Source organism: Nesoenas mayeri (assembly GCF_963082525.1).
Source record: "Nesoenas mayeri genome assembly, chromosome: 3".
NCBI classification, from domain to species: domain Eukaryota; kingdom Metazoa; phylum Chordata; class Aves; order Columbiformes; family Columbidae; genus Nesoenas; species Nesoenas mayeri.
The window spans coordinates 919,828-935,622 of record NC_137544.1 but is presented as its reverse complement, the minus strand read 5'-3'; the positions used below and the strand labels follow the sequence as shown (position 1 = coordinate 935,622).

At 67.0% G+C, this 15,795-nt stretch overlaps 1 protein-coding gene across 8 annotated transcripts; it reads left to right on the top strand.

Moving 5' to 3' along the window:
* The first annotated feature begins 3,258 nt into the window (after nt 1–3,258).
* GTF3C2 (general transcription factor IIIC subunit 2) lies at nt 3,259–15,137 on the top strand. 8 transcript variants are annotated; one of them, XM_080340841.1, is made up of 18 exons: nt 3,259–3,434; nt 3,958–4,339; nt 5,271–5,580; nt 6,104–6,198; nt 7,388–7,465; nt 7,785–7,883; nt 8,048–8,275; nt 8,858–8,969; nt 9,082–9,199; nt 10,954–10,985; nt 11,183–11,312; nt 11,842–11,986; nt 12,225–12,386; nt 12,822–12,909; nt 13,140–13,268; nt 13,469–13,600; nt 14,261–14,368; nt 14,470–14,789. In XM_080340841.1, the coding sequence occupies exons 1-18, from the start codon at nt 3,302–3,304 to the stop codon at nt 14,674–14,676; spliced, it is 2,688 nt and encodes an 895-aa protein (XP_080196967.1). In that variant the 5' UTR covers nt 3,259–3,301; the 3' UTR covers nt 14,677–14,789. The 8 variants fall into 8 exon arrangements, with proteins under 8 accessions (XP_080196967.1, XP_080196961.1, XP_080196962.1 ...); XM_080340835.1 differs by having other exon boundaries at nt 6,113–6,198; nt 13,140–13,600; nt 14,470–15,137; XM_080340836.1 differs by having other exon boundaries at nt 9,082–9,192; nt 11,886–11,986; nt 13,140–13,600; nt 14,470–15,137.
* The last annotated feature ends 658 nt before the right edge of the window (nt 15,138–15,795 follow it).

Sequence of the window (15,795 nt, the reverse complement as noted above, 5' to 3'; positions counted from 1 at the left end):
CAGCATGTAACCTAGGAGAAAGCTGGTGGGGTCATTTCTCAGGGACAGGCTGGGCATCACTCAGTGGGTGGTGAGCGATTACATTGTGCATCACTTGTTCTGTACATTCTATATTATTATTATTATCTTCATCATTACTTTCTTCTCCTTTCTGTCCTATTAAACTGTCTTTATCTAAATCCATGAGGTTTACCCTTTTGTCCCCAGTTCTCTCCCCCACCTCACACAGAAGGAGAGCAAGGGAACAGCCATGTGGTGTTGAGCTGCCTGTGGGCTTAAACCGCAACATCCTAAACCCACATATCCATTGTGTACATCAGCACAGGGACAGAGGCACAGTACAAAACTGCTGATGCAGAGTCTCTTCTGCACACAGCAAAAGGTGCCCAGGAGTTACTCAGGAATAGGACCGAACACTTGTGCACCACCGAGCAGCCACTTTGGCTTTCTCAAGGGGAAAAACACAGAATCCTTTTGGTTGGAAAAGACCCTCAAGATCATCAAGTCCAACCATTAACCTCACACTGCCAAGTCAACCACTAACCCATGCCCCTAAGAAACTTATCTCCACGTGTGTTCAACCCCTCCAGGGCTGGTGACTCCAGCACTGCCCTGGGCAGCCTGTTCCAATGCCCCACAGCCCTTTGGGGAAGAAATTGTTCCCACATCCAACCTCAACCTCCCCTGGGCAACTTGAGGCCGTTTCCTCTGCTCCTGGCGCTTGTTCCTGGGGAGCAGAGCCCGACCCCCCTGGCTCCAAGCTCCTTTCAGGCAGGTCAGAGATCAGAAGGTCTCCCCTCAGCTCCTGTTCTCCAGCTGAACCCCCCAGGTCCCTCAGTCGCTCCATCACACTTGTGCTCCAGCCCCTCACCAGCTCCGTTCCCTTCTCTCAACTTGCTCCAGCACCTCAAGGCCTTTCTTGGCGTGAGGGGCCCAGAACTGCCCACCAGATTCACGGTTTGGCCTCCCCAGGTCCCAGCACAGGGACGGTCACTGCACTGGGCCTGCTGGCCACACCAGTGCTGACACAAAGAAGGAGGTGTGGAAGGATGCAGAGCAGGCTGAAGGATGCCGAGCTGGCTGATCTGTGATTGCAGAGCTGGACACCAGCTCCAGGCAGGAGGACTCAGGCTGCCCAGTTAATGTCTGTGCTGTCCACTCAGGCTCAGGTTGCCCAGGAAACTTCTGGGGGAACAGCACTGACAATATGGCAGCACGTGCCCCCTCCCACCACTGGCCAGATCCTGCATCTGCTGCTGTGGGGGAAGCTCCAGCCCCCCAAAGAGAGGGGCAGAAACCCCATGGTGGGTTGTTCCCCACCAGTGACTAAGGTCCCACAAGCAGCTCGTGCACTCCTGACAGTGGGACAGGGGAGAGAAGTGGAAAAGCAAAAGCAAGAACCACTCCTGGTCACAACCAGGAGAGCTGAGGAAGCGGCAAAGGCTGCGCTCGCTCGCAAAGCCAAGGAGGGTGTTTGCTCCCCACTGCCCATGGTCGGGCAGGCGTCCAGCCGCTCCCTGGGAAGCAGAGCCCCAGTGCGCGGGACGGCTGCTTGGGAAGGAAACGCCGCAGCCACCAGCATCTCCCCGTCCTCCTCCTCCAGCACAGTGCTGCTCGTTACCCCAGCGCTGCCACGGTCTCTAAGAGCGGCACAGCAGACAGAGACACCACCCAAGCTGCCCGCGCTGCCAGCCCCAGGACGGCTCCCCAGCACCCATGGCTTCTGCACCCCGTAACGCTGACAGAGAGCACGCCACCGAAGAGGTTTTTACCCACGATGTTCCCCCAATTATCCGTTCAGCTCCCGAGGCCACGGGCTGCCGTCCCACCTGCCCTTGGCCCTGAGTCTCGCTCGCACACGGCCCAGCCCCGTCCCTGTCTCCAGAGCGGGGAAGCAAATGGCATCAGGGTGCAGAGCGTGCACGGCTCCCGGCCCCCGGCACGGCTGGGCTTCAGGCCAGCACACCCTCCCAGCTCAGCCCCGGCACACACTGGTGCCCACAGCTCTGCAAACGGGCTGGCGAGCAAAGGCTGCTTCCTCCAGACACACTCACAGCACAGACCACCCGCCTCCTGCCCAAAACCCCCTTTTTTCCTTCCCTGGCATCTCTCCATCTACAGGAAAACATGTGAAATACAGAGCAGAAGACAAATGAGATCCCTGCTCTGTGCTGATCCCCGGCTCCCCCTCCCACAGCTCATCCCCGAGGTCCTACCGTCTCCCTCGGGTGCTCGGCAGCTCCCAGGCTGATCCCAGCCCTCCCCAAACTCTCTCTTCTATAGTCCCCGCTCCCCAGAACGGGCTGTGGTTTCCTGTTTATCGAGACAGCACAGGGAGCTCCAGCTTTCCTGGAAATCACACCATTGCCTGTAGTGGAGTATGAAAGTGAAACCTGGCAAAGCTGCTGCTTCGGACTGGGGTGAAAGGCAGCAGGGGCTGGTGAGCACTTGGGGATGTTGGCTGGGAACATCCCCAACCTGCTCCTTGTACCCCAAAATCAGTGACTCACAGGATGGTTTGGGTTGAAGGGACCGTTAAATCTCCCCCAGTTCCCCTGCCATGAGCAGGGACATCTTCACCAGCTCAGGTTGCTCAGAGCCCCGTCCAGCCTGGCCTGGGATGTCTCCAGGGATGGTTCAGCCACCACCTCTCTGGCCAACCTGGGCCAGGCTCTCACCACCCTCAGCACAAACAATTTCTGCATCATGTCCGGCCTGAATCTCCCTCCTTTAGTTTAAAACCATCACCCTTGTCCTGTCACTACAGGAGCAGAGGGGCAGAATCCCCCAAACCTGCTGCTCCCGGGGCTGGGGACGCAGCCCAGGACACGGGTGGGTTCTGGGCTGCCAGCGCACATGGCCGGGCCATGGCCAGTCTCTCACCCAGCACCCCAAGTCCTTCTCGTGGGGCTGCTCCCCACCCCTGCATCCCCAGCCTGGACCGACACCGGGGTTGCCCCGACCCAAGTCCCGGTTCGTCCCTTCTCACCGCGTGTCCCCTCGCTCTGGGGGTCCCTCCCTCGGGGGTTCACCCGCACTGTCCTGCCCACACCCCTCATGTCCCCGCGCGGACGTGCCCGGTTTTGCCGGGACGGTTCCGTCCCTCCGAATCCCGCCCCCTACGGGACGCGGAGCCGCGCGCGCTCACGGGCCGCTAGGGGGCGGTAGAGCATGGAAACCAGAACCTCACCGGCGCTTCGTCATCTCCCCGCGCCGCCGCTTCCGTATCCGCCTCGCTCCTTGCGGCGCGGCCCCGCAGCGGGGAGGCGGCGGCACCGGCAGCCCGGCTGGAGCCACCCGGATGGCGTCCAGCTCCTCCCGCGGGCCGCGCTGCCGGGAGCGGAGCCGCCGGGGCCGCGCGGGACGGGGCTCGGTGCCCAGGGGCCGCAGCCGGAGCCGCAGCCCGGTGCGGGACGGGGAATCCCGAGCGTTCCGTACGTACCGAGGAGCGGGCGGGGACCGGGACCACTGCGGGAGGGGGTCGCTCACCGGGGCAGGATGCGGTGCCGCAGGCGGGATTCGAACCGCGGTACCTTATCGTGCCGAGAGGGGACAGCGGGATTCGAACCCCGGGACCTTATCGTGCCAAGGGGGGACAGCGGGATTCGAACCCCGGGACCTTATCGTGCCAAGGGGGGACAGCGGGATTCGAACCCCAGGACCTTATCGTGCTCAGGGGGGACAGCGGGATTCGAACTCCCGTCACAGCATCGTATCCCGGGGGGAGGACGGGATTCGAACCGCTGGCACCGCATTGTGTCCCGGGAGGACAGGGGGATTCGAACCCCCGGCACTGCATTGTGTCCCAGGGGGACCGGCAGGCGCTAAGGCGCCCGAGCGATATTGGGTAGGAGGTTCAAATCCCATCAGAGGCACCACATTGTGCCCCAGTGGGACTCATGGGTGCTGAGGGGCCCTGGAGAGTTTTTATTGATTGCTGGGTTTTATTTTGGGCAGGGGAGCTGTCTCCACTGAGAGAGCCAGACGGTTTGGATCATTCTGAAGACGGAGGGGAAAGTACCAAATCTCAGCTGAAAACCACCCAAAAACCCAAAGACCAAAATGATCCTTGTGGTGCCAATGGCCAAGCCCCTGTGGGGACCGAGGCGCAGGGTGAGCCCTCGGTGACATCGGAGAATGGGTCCGTGCCGCCCCGCAAGGCGCCCGGGAAGCGCGGTCGCAAGCCAAAGGCGGAGATGCTGCTGCTGAAGCTGTCGCAGGACCTGGAGTGCCCGGCGCCACAGCCCCTCTGCCTGCAGAAGGTCCTGGGGAGCAACGAGGCAGAGGATGGGCCCGAGACACCCCCCGGCGGGCGCCCCAAGAGACGGGCAGCCAAAGTGTGAGCAGGGGCAGGGGGGCCTGGGGTCACAGGAGAGGTTGGGCAGAGGGGCAGATGCTGCTCTTGGAGGGATTCCTTGAGACCTCAGCCTTGCCTGAGGGGGCTTGGTGTCCTTGAAGGACTTGGTTGCACGTTGGTGAGACAAACTGGTTCCTCACGAAATGACCTTTTCTTGCTTTGGGAGAAGGCGTTTGGGTCCAGGACGAGGGGGTGGGGGGACAGCAGGGGCCATGGATGGGCACGCAGGGGATGCGGATGAGCTCACAGGGGTTGGGATGGGCTCGCAAGGGATGCGCATGGGCTCGCGGGGCCGCGATGGGCTCGCAGGGGCCGCGATGGGCTCACGGGGGCCGCGATGGGCTCACAGGTAGTGCTGTCTGGCCGCAGTGGGCTGCCTGCGGTGGGGAAGAGGTTTCCCTGGTTGCTGGCAAAGCCAGGAGGAGGCTTATCCAGTGGCGAGCAGGACACACTGTGCAAGCCCCGTGCTGCTGGAAGGGCAGAGCTGGGGGGTTGTGCTATGGGGGCTCTGGTTGCAGCTCGGGCAGTGCTGGTGCTCTCCGAGGGCCTGTGCGAGCCCCGTTTTGCAGGGGCAGGGCTGTTGGGGCTGCAGTGCCCTGGTCCCCTCGTGCTGCTGCACAGAGGGAGATGCAGCGCCGGCAGCGGGTGCCTGGAGCTCCCTTTGCTGAGGGCGCTCGCAGGAAGATCTCTGGTTTTCTTGCATTCTGGCTGGCAGACGGCCACAGCTGCTCTGCCCGCTGGGTGTGTTCACTGGGGAGGGCCGGGGACGCTGGCTGACCCCATGGCGGGCCTGGAGGCGGGCAGTGCATCCAGGTGGGCTCTGCCGCAGCCCAGCAAACTGCTTGCCCAGACCTGGCGCTGGTCCCTGCACGGTCCCTCTGTTCACCTCCGGGCGATGCCTTCGGTGTCCCAGGGCTCTGCTGTACCTGCAGCAGCTGGCGGAGGAGCTGTCGTCTGTGTGCCAACCTCCAGCTCCCACCGAGGGTGCCCAGGAGCCGGCTCCAGAGCTTGAGCGTGTCCAGAAGAAGCGCCGGGGCCGGAGGAAGAAGGAGAAGGAGGAAACAGATAGCGATGATCCTGCAGGAGATGCTGACTTCGTGCCTTCAAAGGAGGTGTTGCTGCAGGCAGAGGAGGAGGAGGGGAGCGATGCGCCGCTCAGTGAGGTGTCGGAGCCGGAGCTGGAGGTGCTGCGAGGACAGGGAGGGAAGACGTCACCCACAGGGGTAAGGGCAAGGTCTCTGCTGTGGCCGCTTCCTCCCTTTGGCCTGGCAGGAACAACACAAAGTGTCTGAGCTGTCGTGTGGTGTCCCCACCCCTGGCTGTTGGGGGCAGGACAGCCCTGAAGCAGGACCTGGGGACAGCACAGCCCCCGTCAGCCATGGTCCAGGCATGAGCTCTCTGGGCTGAACTGCAGGCAGAGGTGGGATGGGGATGGACATGGGTGCTCCTGGGAGAGAGATGCGGGGGTCTTGGGCTCTGCTGGAGCCCGTGGGAGGTGAAGGCCGGATCCTGGGTGCTGTCCTGTATGTTGTGCAAGTCCCCAGAGTGGGACTTTGTGTCGTTAGCCCAGTGTGACATGGTCTTGGCGAGGGCTGTGGCTGGGGAGAGCTCTGTGCCGGTGGGCCGCGTCAGTGCCGTTTAGGACAGGCGGGTCCCCGAGGGGCTCGTGGGAACGTCTGGGCAGGCAGAGGCAGCTGGGCCGGGCCCTGGCGCCACGTCCTGCTCTCAGTCTGCTCTTATGCCCAGAGATCCAAGCCCCTCTGCCGCGGCCTCGCTCCCAACGGCTTCCACAACTCCATCATGGCCCCGGTGGAGAAGTGCTCCAGCCTCACCTGCAGCCTGTGAGTGGGGGTCGGGGGCTGGGCTGGGCTGTGGGGAGCAGCGGCTGCTGTTGCCCTGGATGCCGTCACTGTCACAGTGTCCCCCTGCCATCGGGAATGTCGGCATTCCACCAGCAGCTGCTGCGGATGGTGCCCTGTCACCTGCAGAAGCACCATGGGTGGCGGAGCGGGGAGGGTGCGGGGGCTGCCTGTGCCATGGGCAGGGTGCGGGGGCTGCCTGTGCCATGTCGAGGTGCAGGGGCTGCCTGTGCCATGGGCAGGGTGCAGGGGCTGCCTGTGCCATGGGCAGGGTGCGGTGGCTGCCTGTGCCATGTCGGGGTGCAGGGGCTGCCTGTGCCATGGGCAGGGTGCAGGGGCTGCCTGTGCCATGGGCAGGGTGCGGGGGCTGCCTGTGCCATGTTGGGGTGGGGGGCTGCCTGTGCCATGTCGGAGTGCAGGGGCTGCCTGTGCCATGGGCAGGGTGCAGGGGCTGCCTGTGCCATGTCGGGGTGCGGGGGGGGCTGCCTGTGCCATGTCGGGGTGCAGGGGCTGCCTGTGTCATGTCGGGGTGCAGGGGCTGCCTGTGCCATGGGCAGGGTGCAGGGGCTGCCTGTGCCATGTCGGGGTGCAGGGGCTGCCTGTGCCATGTCGGGGTGCGGGGGGGGGCTGCCTGTGCCATGTCAGGGTGCGGAGGCTGCCTGTGCCATGTTGGGGTGCAGGGGCTGCCTGTGCCATGTCAGGGTGCGGGGGCTGCCTGTGCCATGTCGGGGTGCAGGGGCTGCCTGTGCCACGTCAGGGTGCGGGGGCTGCCTGTGCCATGTCGGGGTGCAGGGGCTGCCTGTGCCATGTCGGGGTGCAGGGGCTGCCTGTGCCATGGGCAGGGTGCAGGGGCTGCCTGTGCCATGGGCAGGGTGCAGGGGCTGCCTGTGCCATGTCGGGGTGCAGGGGCTGCCTGTGCCATGGGCAGGGTGCAGGGGCTGCCTGTGCCATGTCGGGGTGCAGGGGCTGCCTGTGCCATGTCGGGGTGCGGGGGGGGCTGCCTGTGCCATGTCGGGGTGCAAGGGGGGCTGCCTGTGCCATGTCGGGGTGCAGGGGCTGCCTGTGCCATGTCGAGGTGCGGGGGCTCCCTGTGCCATGTCGGGGTGCGGGGGCTGCCTGTGCGCGGGCAGACGTGGAGCGGGGCCGTGGCTGAGGTTTGACACGGCTGCAGGCGGGACCAGCAGCACTCGCAGTGGGAGTTTCCCGACTGGATCCCGCTGGCGCACAAGTGGACGTGTCTCTCTGACAGGTACCCGGGGAGGGGCTGAGGGACACGGGGCACAGGCGCTGCCTGCACGCGGGCTGCGGGATGGGGCAGGACCCGGCCATGCTGGGGGGAACGAGGGCACGGTGGGTGCTGAACCCCCTGTCCCACTGATGGGATTGGGCCCCAGCGTGGCGCCTTCTTGTCGTGGGCTTCGGGAGTCTCGTGGATTTGGCCATGGAGTTTCAGCAGCCCTGAGGGTGGGCAGCGGGGGCAGCCGGGCTGTGTGGGGCTGGGACGGGTGCTGGGACGTGGGGCTATTCTGGGGGGTGGGGAGGTGTCCCCTCACCTGCTGCCCCCCCAGCGAAGCTGCCCCGTACCTGCCAGCAGAGGAGAAGTCTCCCCTCTTCTCCATCCAGCGGGAGGGCATTGAAGACAATGGTGTCCTGTACCGGGTGAACAGGTCAGTGGCGGGTGCGCGGGGACTGCGGGGCAGTGACCATCGTGCTGGGACAGGCTGTGGCCCCAGGGCTGCGGGGCCAAGGGCCGGGGGGCCTGAGCAGCCACCCTGCAGCCTGCCTGGGGGCCTCCACCTGCCCCACGCTGCTCTCACCCACCCCCCGGCAGGTTCAACTCGCTGCAGCCCCACGCCGAGCGCCTGGACGTCTCCTTCTTCGTGGGCGGCCCCGTGTGGGCCATGGAGTGGTGCCCGTCCCCGGAGGGCTCGGCGGCGGCGCAGTACGTGGCCATCTACTGCCACGGGAGCATGGAGGAGACGCACAGCGTGGCTGGGCTGCACGGCGGCCCCATGCTCCTGCAGCTCTGGGGCCTGGGCGCGCTGCAGCAGGAGCAGGGGTGAGTGGCCTGGCTGGGGACGGGCTCCCGGGGACGGGCTCCCGGGGACGGGACAGGGTCCTGCCTCTTCTTCCTCCATGGCCAAGCGGGTTCATCCTCTGCCAGCGCCACCAACCACGGCCTGAGCCCTGTGGAGGTTGTGCTGGTGGCCAGCTTCGCTTCTGGTGTATACTGGGGCTTCTGGTGTATACTGGGGCTGCTGGTGTATACTGGAGCTGCTGGTGTATACTGGGGCTGCTGGTGTATACTGGAGCTGCTGGTGTATACTGGGGCTGCTGGTGTATACTGGGGCTGCTGGTGTACACTGAGGCTGCTGGTGTATACTGGGGCTGCTGGTGTATACTGGGGCTGCTGGTGTACACTGGGGCTGCTGGTGTACACTGGGGCTGCTGGTGTATACTGGGGCTGCTGGTGTACACTGGAGCTGCTGGTGTACACTGGGGCTGCTGGTGTACACTGGGGCTGCTGGTGTACACTGGAGCTGCTGGTGTATACTGGGGCTGCTGGTGTATACTGGGGCTGCTGGTGTATACTGGGGCTGCTGGGCTCCCACGTTCATCACGGCTCAACCCATGCCTGCAGCTCTACCGACAAAGCCGCGCTGGCCTACGCCATCGCCACTGACCACGGCTGCGTCTGGGACATGAAGTTCTGCCCCAGCGGCGCCTGGGAGCCGCCCGACGCTGCCAGGCAGGTGGGTGGGCTGCAGCGGGACCCCCAGCCGTGGGGGGTCTGCCCTTGGTTTCCCCCGGGGTTTCCGCGCGTCCTCGCTGAAGCCTGGCCTGAGCCCCCGTGTCATCCCGCAGCACCCGCAGATGAGCCGGCTGGGCCTGCTGGCCGTGGCCTTCTCGGACGGGAAGGTGGTGCTGTACGCGCTGCCGCACCCCGGAGCCCTGCACCGCGCCAAGAGAGCCCAGGTAAAAGGTAGGAAGAGCCGCGGCGCCGGGCAGGGCTGTCCCAGCCCCCTCCCACCGTGCTGGGGGGCGGCGGGCGAGCCCGGGGCCAGGGCCCCCTACCCGTGCTGGGGAGAGCCGGTTGTGCCGGGGCCGAGCTGGGGCACGGCCATGGGGCACGGCTCAGGGGCACCCCAAATCACCCGGTGCAGCTGGGACCAGTCGCTGCTGCCCTCTGGCAGAGGCACGGCAGGGGGAGCGGGGCTGCGTTTTGATGTCAAAGGACGTCAAAGCGCTGCTGACACGGAGGCGAGCTCGGTCTCCGGGGGACAGTGCCACAGCCCGGCTGGGGACAGCTCTGGGGACAGCCCTGGTGAGGCCGGGCCCTGCGCTGGGGGGCACTCTGGGCAGGCTTGCTGTGATGCAGCGGGTCTCAGCGCGAGGCGTTGCTGCCGTGGCGTGTTCCGCAGCCTTTCCGCACCGCCCCGCTTGCCGCTGGGAGCACGTCTTCTCACGGCAGAGCTGCTCCTACCAGCCCGGCTCGAGCTGTTTGTCGTGGTGGGGACCTGGGGCTCGGCGCGCTCGGCTGCTCGGACTAATGGCGCTTGTAATGGTCTCATCTGCTGGGCGCCGGGCGAGATTGATGGCCTGTGCGTGCTGCCCGTGGTCAGTCAGCCGCGGCCAACGGCCCACGCGTCCACGGCTGACAATGGAAATGGGTTCTCTGCACCGAGCGCGGCTGCCGACCCCCGTCGCCGCGTCGTGCCGCTCTCGGCGCAGCTCTGGATGGTTCGTGCCGGCTGCCGCAGGCCCCACGTGGGCAGCTTGCGGCAGGCGCGGATCCTTCCCAGCCCACACGGCTCCTGCAGCCGGGCTGGGTCTGGTCACGTCACGTCTCCCGGCTGTGGCTGCACATCCCATCCCTGTCACCATGTCTCACCACTGCGCTGGGCTATGGGTTTGCAGGATCGGTGCCAGGCTGCGGCGCTGGGTCCTGTGGGAGCTCCCAGCTCGGCTGTGCCGGCATCACCGGGGCTCCCCGTACCGCAGCGGGGGACTGTGCCTGGCAGCGCCGGGGCTGCTCTCCGTGCTGAGCCCCGGCTGCGGTGGAGATGCCGGGAAGATGCACGGCTGCTGTCTCGGTGTGATGCCGCCTCCGCCGCGGCTGCCGTGCTGCGGGTGCGGCCGCGCTGCGCTGGTGCTGGCTGTGCCTGAGCACAGCCCCGCGCAGGGGACGGGGTCTGACCCAGAGGTGTCTCCGGCAGACAAAGCTGGTGCCTGTGGTCCTGCAGGAACCTCGTCCTGGGCGTGGGGGTCTCAGCACAGTGTGTCACCCCGGGAGTCGCTGCCCGGGCTGCTCCAGCCTGTCACCGCTGCCCTGGCCGCCTTCAGCACATCCATCCATCCCACACGGCTGCTCCTTCGCTCCCCGGGCAGCCGCGGTCCGGTCTGGCCTTGTGTGCCAGCGGGTCGCGTCGAGATCGGTGAAGGGTCTTCCATCGAGGCAGCCGGGAGTGGTGGGGGAAGATCTCTGGGGTGGGGAGAACGTCAGCCCTGCCCCATCGCTGCCCCGGGCACCTTTCGGGGTGTCGCTGCCTCTGGCGCCGGCAGCTCTGGCTGCGGGAGCTCCTGCTGCCTGCTCTCGGGTTTCCTGCTCCCTGCTTGTGGTGGGGACACTGCTTGGACGGGGGGCAGCACAGGGCCGAGGAGCGCTGAGCCAGGCCCCTGCCACAGAGCTCCTGGGAGAGCTGGCCCCTGTCCTGACCGTCCTCTGCTCTCTTCTAGATGGGCCCTTCCACAAGCACGTTATCTGCAAGGTCAGTGTCCCCACCAGCGCAGTCCCCCCAGTGCCCAGCGAGTCTCCAGCTGGGGCGGCGTGAGGCTGCAGAGCCCGCTGGCCCCGGGCTGTTTGGGGCGGCAGAGCAGAGCCGTGCCCCACACCTGAGTGTCCCTGGCTCTTGGGACGCGGTGGCACCAGCGTGGGCTGCAGGTGATGCGTGTCCCTCGGCCGCAGGTGCAGTGCATCGCCACGCTCCAGGTGGGCTCCATCCAGGCCGGGAACGTGTCCGAGTGCGGGCAGTGCTTCAGCCTCTCCTGGATGCCATCCAAGCCCCATCATCACCTCGCAGCGGGTTTTTATGACGGTGAGTCGTGCGCGAGAGGGACTGCGTCCCACGGCAGAGCCGCTGGGGATTGACCCTCACCCTGCGGGCGGCAGAGACCGAGCGGAGCTTTGTGCTCCTTCAGCCTCTCCTGGGGGAACAAGGGGAAGGAGGATGAGGAGGTGGGAAGCATCAGGGTGAGCGGCAGCCAGGGCCAGGCACCACACAGGAACCTCTGCCTGCTCCTGGGACAGGAGAAATGCTTATCATGGGCTGCCCATGGGCAACCTCATGTACCTGTCGGCTCCAGGATGCGACTCTGGCTTGAGCCCCATCTGTCTGATTTGTTTGTGTCTGGCTTGGGGTGATTTGCAGCTCCCTTCAGGACCTGCTGTACCCGAGCCAGCCTGTCCTGCTCCAAACCCCGGCCCTGGCTCAGCCGCTGCCTCGCAGCTCCTGCAGCCCCTGCCCGTCCCGCTGCCCCGGGTCCCGCAGCACCGGGCATCCCCCACAGTGCAGCACCGGCACAGCCGCGGGGCAGCTCCTGACGGCCGCGGGTCTTGTCCCGCAGGCACCGTGGCCATCTGGAACCTGCTCACCAAGTCCCTGCTGCAGTGCATGCGCCAGCCTGACGGCTCCCTCAAGCTCTACCCGTTCCGGTGCTTCCCGGCCCACGACCATGCGGTGCGGAGCATCGAGTGGTGCAAGGCCGACAGGTGCGCGTGCTGCCTGGGGGCTGGGGCTCCGTTGCTGGGGTGGGCTCCAAGCACTCGGTGCTGGCGGCACGGGACCCTCTGAGGCACCGAAGAGGTTGGGTTGGGTTTTGTGAGGTGAGGAGGGTTGAGCCTGTGGAGCAGCGCGGTGCTGCGGGACCGTGGCCACCGTGTCCCTGCGGCGGGGACGGGGCACGGCTCTGCGCTGGGGTCTCAGCGCTGCTTTTCTCCTGGTTCTCAGCAACGTCCTGGTCACGGCAGGGAGTGACCGCAAGATCAAGTTCTGGGACCTGCGGCGGCTCTATGAGCCCATCAACAGCATCAAGCGGTTCCTCAGCACCGAGGTGGCCTGGCTGCTGCCCTACAACGGCGTCACGGTGGCCCAGGACAACTGCTGTGCCTCGTGAGTTCCGGGGCCACCGCGGTGCCTGCTCTGTGCCCGGGGCCAGGGCTGCAGCTGGGGGCTGCTCGTGCCTCGTCCCACGTGTTGCCAGTGTCCTCGGGGCTCCCTGTGGTCTGTCCCTCCTCAGGAGCGTTGGGCTGTGCCGAGGGCGCTGCCCACGCTGGGTCACGGCACGTGTCGGTGTGGCCAGGGGGACGCTGTCCTGGGGCTCCTGGGTGGCCCCGCGCTGACACGGGTTGGCAGATGGGTTCTGGGGTCTTGGTGTGTTCTCAGCCTCTGGGAGCTGCCCTGAGCTGCCTCGTAATGCTGTGACATGGTGCTAGAGTGAGGGGGCCCCCCAAAACACCCAGGGTCTCTGGGGAGGGGGGCTGCTGCCTGGCTCCTGCTGTCTTGGGGCAGCAGCATGGAGCTCCGTCCTCATCCTTTCTGCTGCAGCTACGGACTCTGCGGGATCCACTACATCGACGCCGGGTACTTGGGCTTCAAGGCATATTTTGTGGCCCCTCGCAAGGGGACCGTGTGGGTAAGAGGCTGCTGCAGCGCGGTTCTGCCCCAGGGGCTGCGCTGGAGGGGTTGGTGCCTGCTCCAAACCCAGCTCGCTAGGGGCGAGGCCCTTGGGGTCACCCTCTGCCCCCCGACAGGGGACCCTGGCAGCCGGGTGAGGTGGTGACTGCACCCCTGGGCCCGTCCCTGCCCGGGGTTGGTGTTCATGGTGCGGGGGGACCCTGCCGCCTAAACCCTGCGTTCCCGCAGAGCATTTCTGGCTCGGACTGGCTGAACACGGTGGCTGCAGGGGACATCACCGGCGAGCTGGTGGCTGCGGTGCTGCCCGACCTGGCCGTCAACCCCCGCAACGTCAAGCGCTCCTCGGACCGCAGATTTGTAAGGGGAGGTCGTGTCAGTGACACGCGTGGTGCCCCGTTTGTCCCCTGCCCCTACGGCAGCACCTCCTGCCTCTCCCCCACCCCAACCTCGCCATGCTGTGGGGCAGGACAGGCTCCTGGGCCCCCAGCCCCGCTCAGCCCCCTCTGCGGGGAGCAGCGGGACCCCCCACCCTGCCCTGAGCCCCATCTCCCCCACAGCCGGTCTACAAAGCCGACCTGCTGCCCTGCAGCCCCGCGGGGCCGGAGGGCGCTGAGCAGGCGCTGCCCAAGACCAGGCGCTACAGCGAGATGGTCACCAAGAGCTACATCAAGTTTCGGGACACAGACCTGGTAGGAGGGCAGGGACTGGGGGTCCTGAACAGGGGCAGGACCGTGGGAGCAGCGCTGGGTGCTGTGGGGTGGGGGTGGGGGCTGTGGGATGGTCACAGAGTGTTGGGAGAGCAGCCTGGGGACTGTGGGGCTGTGGCGGGGAGGGTGGGAGCAACAGGGGCAGGGGACACCACTCAGGTACTGGAGCAGCCCCCCACTCTGGTGGAGCTCAGGCTGGCAGCCCTGAGCGCAGGGGATGGGCTGCGCTGCCACGCGGCCTCTGCGGAGACCCTCACCAGTCCGGGGTCCCCACGGGCAGGCAGCCCCACTCATGGGGCAGGGGGGGTCACTGCTGTGGGATGGAGCTGGGGGGTCTCAGCTCCCCCTGGGCCAGACCAGGCTGTGCCCAAGGCCCCAGGAGGGGGGTCCCGAGACTGGGTCTGAGCTGCTTGGGGCCACAGGGAGATGGGTTGGGCTCTGCCATGCTGCAACCGCACTGCCCAGGGCCTGGCCCTGCTGCCCTTTGCCGTGGGTGACCCCGAGGGCGACACGTGTCCCTCGGGCGAGCAGCACCCACCAGTGCCGTGGTGCCGGTGCCATGGTGCCGGCGCTGCCAGGGCCGCTGTGCGAGCAGCGCTCCTGCCCCGCGCACGCAGCCATGGCGGTGCCGCCGCTCCACAGCGCAGCTTCAGGAACCTGCCCAGCCGGGAGCCCACGCGCAGGATGCACCGGCAGGAGGGGACGGCGGAGCTCAACCTCGACCGCCTGCAGCTGGAGTCCCTGCACAAGGTGAGGGCGGCGTGTCCCCGCGTCCCCGCGGTCCGGGCTGACCGTGGTGCGCGGTCCCGGCACCACAACCCGCTCCGTCCCACCCCCCTCTCCCCCGGCAGGTGCGCTTCAGCCCCAACCTGGACTCGCAGGGCTGGCTGGTGTCGGGGGGGCAGGCGGGCATCGTGCGGGTGCACTGCCTGGCGGGACTGTCCTCCGGCGTGGGCCGCGAGCTGCTCCTGGAGCGCCGGGCCCGCTTCAGCGCCCTGCGCGGGGCCGAGCCCGGCAGCCCCCGGCCCGCCGAGCGCTCCCCGCTGCCGGCAGAGTAGCGCCGCGGGTCCCTCTGCCGCCACGCGCACCCTGAGCAGGAGCTCGGGGCCGGCTGTGCTGCCCGGGGGGCTGTGCACCCCCTCTCGGTGCTTCTCACCCTCTGGGCCCCGCCTCGGGGAGGGACGGCTGCTCCCAGCCGTCACCTGGAATGCTCAGGACACTCGTGCTCTGGGCCCAGAAAGTTCCTTTTGCGCTGTTTGGTCTGAGCTGGTTGCAGGGAGGGCGGTGGGACCGGTGCGTGTCCCTGGGTTGAGCTGCGGGTCGTGGGGCCCGGTGCCGGGGAAGCCCCCGTGGGCCCCCCCGTGGGGCTGTGCTTGCTCTTGCCCCCGTGCCCCCTGAGCCCCGTGCGGGTGCAGGCAGGGGCCGGGCCAGCCCTGTCCTGGGCAGGGTGCCGGGAGCTCGGGAGTTGCTCACATTGAGCCTGTGTTCAGCTGTGCAGTAAACGTGGTTTGTTTTCTAAGGGCCGGTTGTGGTGCTTGCGCGGGGCGGCCGCGGCTGCGGCACTCGTGGGGGTCCGGGGCCGTCCCCCCTCCCCAGCCCCTCCTGGCTGCCTGCGCCACTGCTGCTGCTCTCCAAAAAGTTTATTGGCGCCACGGGCTCTGCCACCGCCCGCTGGGCTCCTTGCACAAAGAGACGGACAGACAGACAGACAGACAGACACTCCACGGGGGCAACAGACACAGACTCACAGCGCTGGGGATGGGTCAGGCCAAGGTGGGGGAGCGGGACCGGGACGGGGGCAGCCACGCTCGGGTCGAGCCCCATGTCCCTGCACCCCCCTGGGGCAGCACCCCTGGCCCACAGCCCATGGCCATGGGGCAGCCCCGCCCCCCATGGGGCACAGGAGCAGCTGGGGCCACAGCTGAGGCGGGGATCCCCCCCAGGGGATGTCCCCTCGCTTCCTTGGGCCCTTCGGCAGTGGCTCCCTCCTGTCCCCTCTCCTGCAGGGGACAGCAGGGCTCTGCGGGGGGACGTGTGGTGAGGCAGGACCCCCCCTCCTTTGGGGCTGGTCCCCCCCTCTTTTGGGGCTGGTCCCCCCCTCCTTTGGGGCAGGACCCCCCTCCTTTGGGGCTGGTACCCCCTCCTTTGGGGCAGGACCCCCCCCCTTTGGGGCTGGT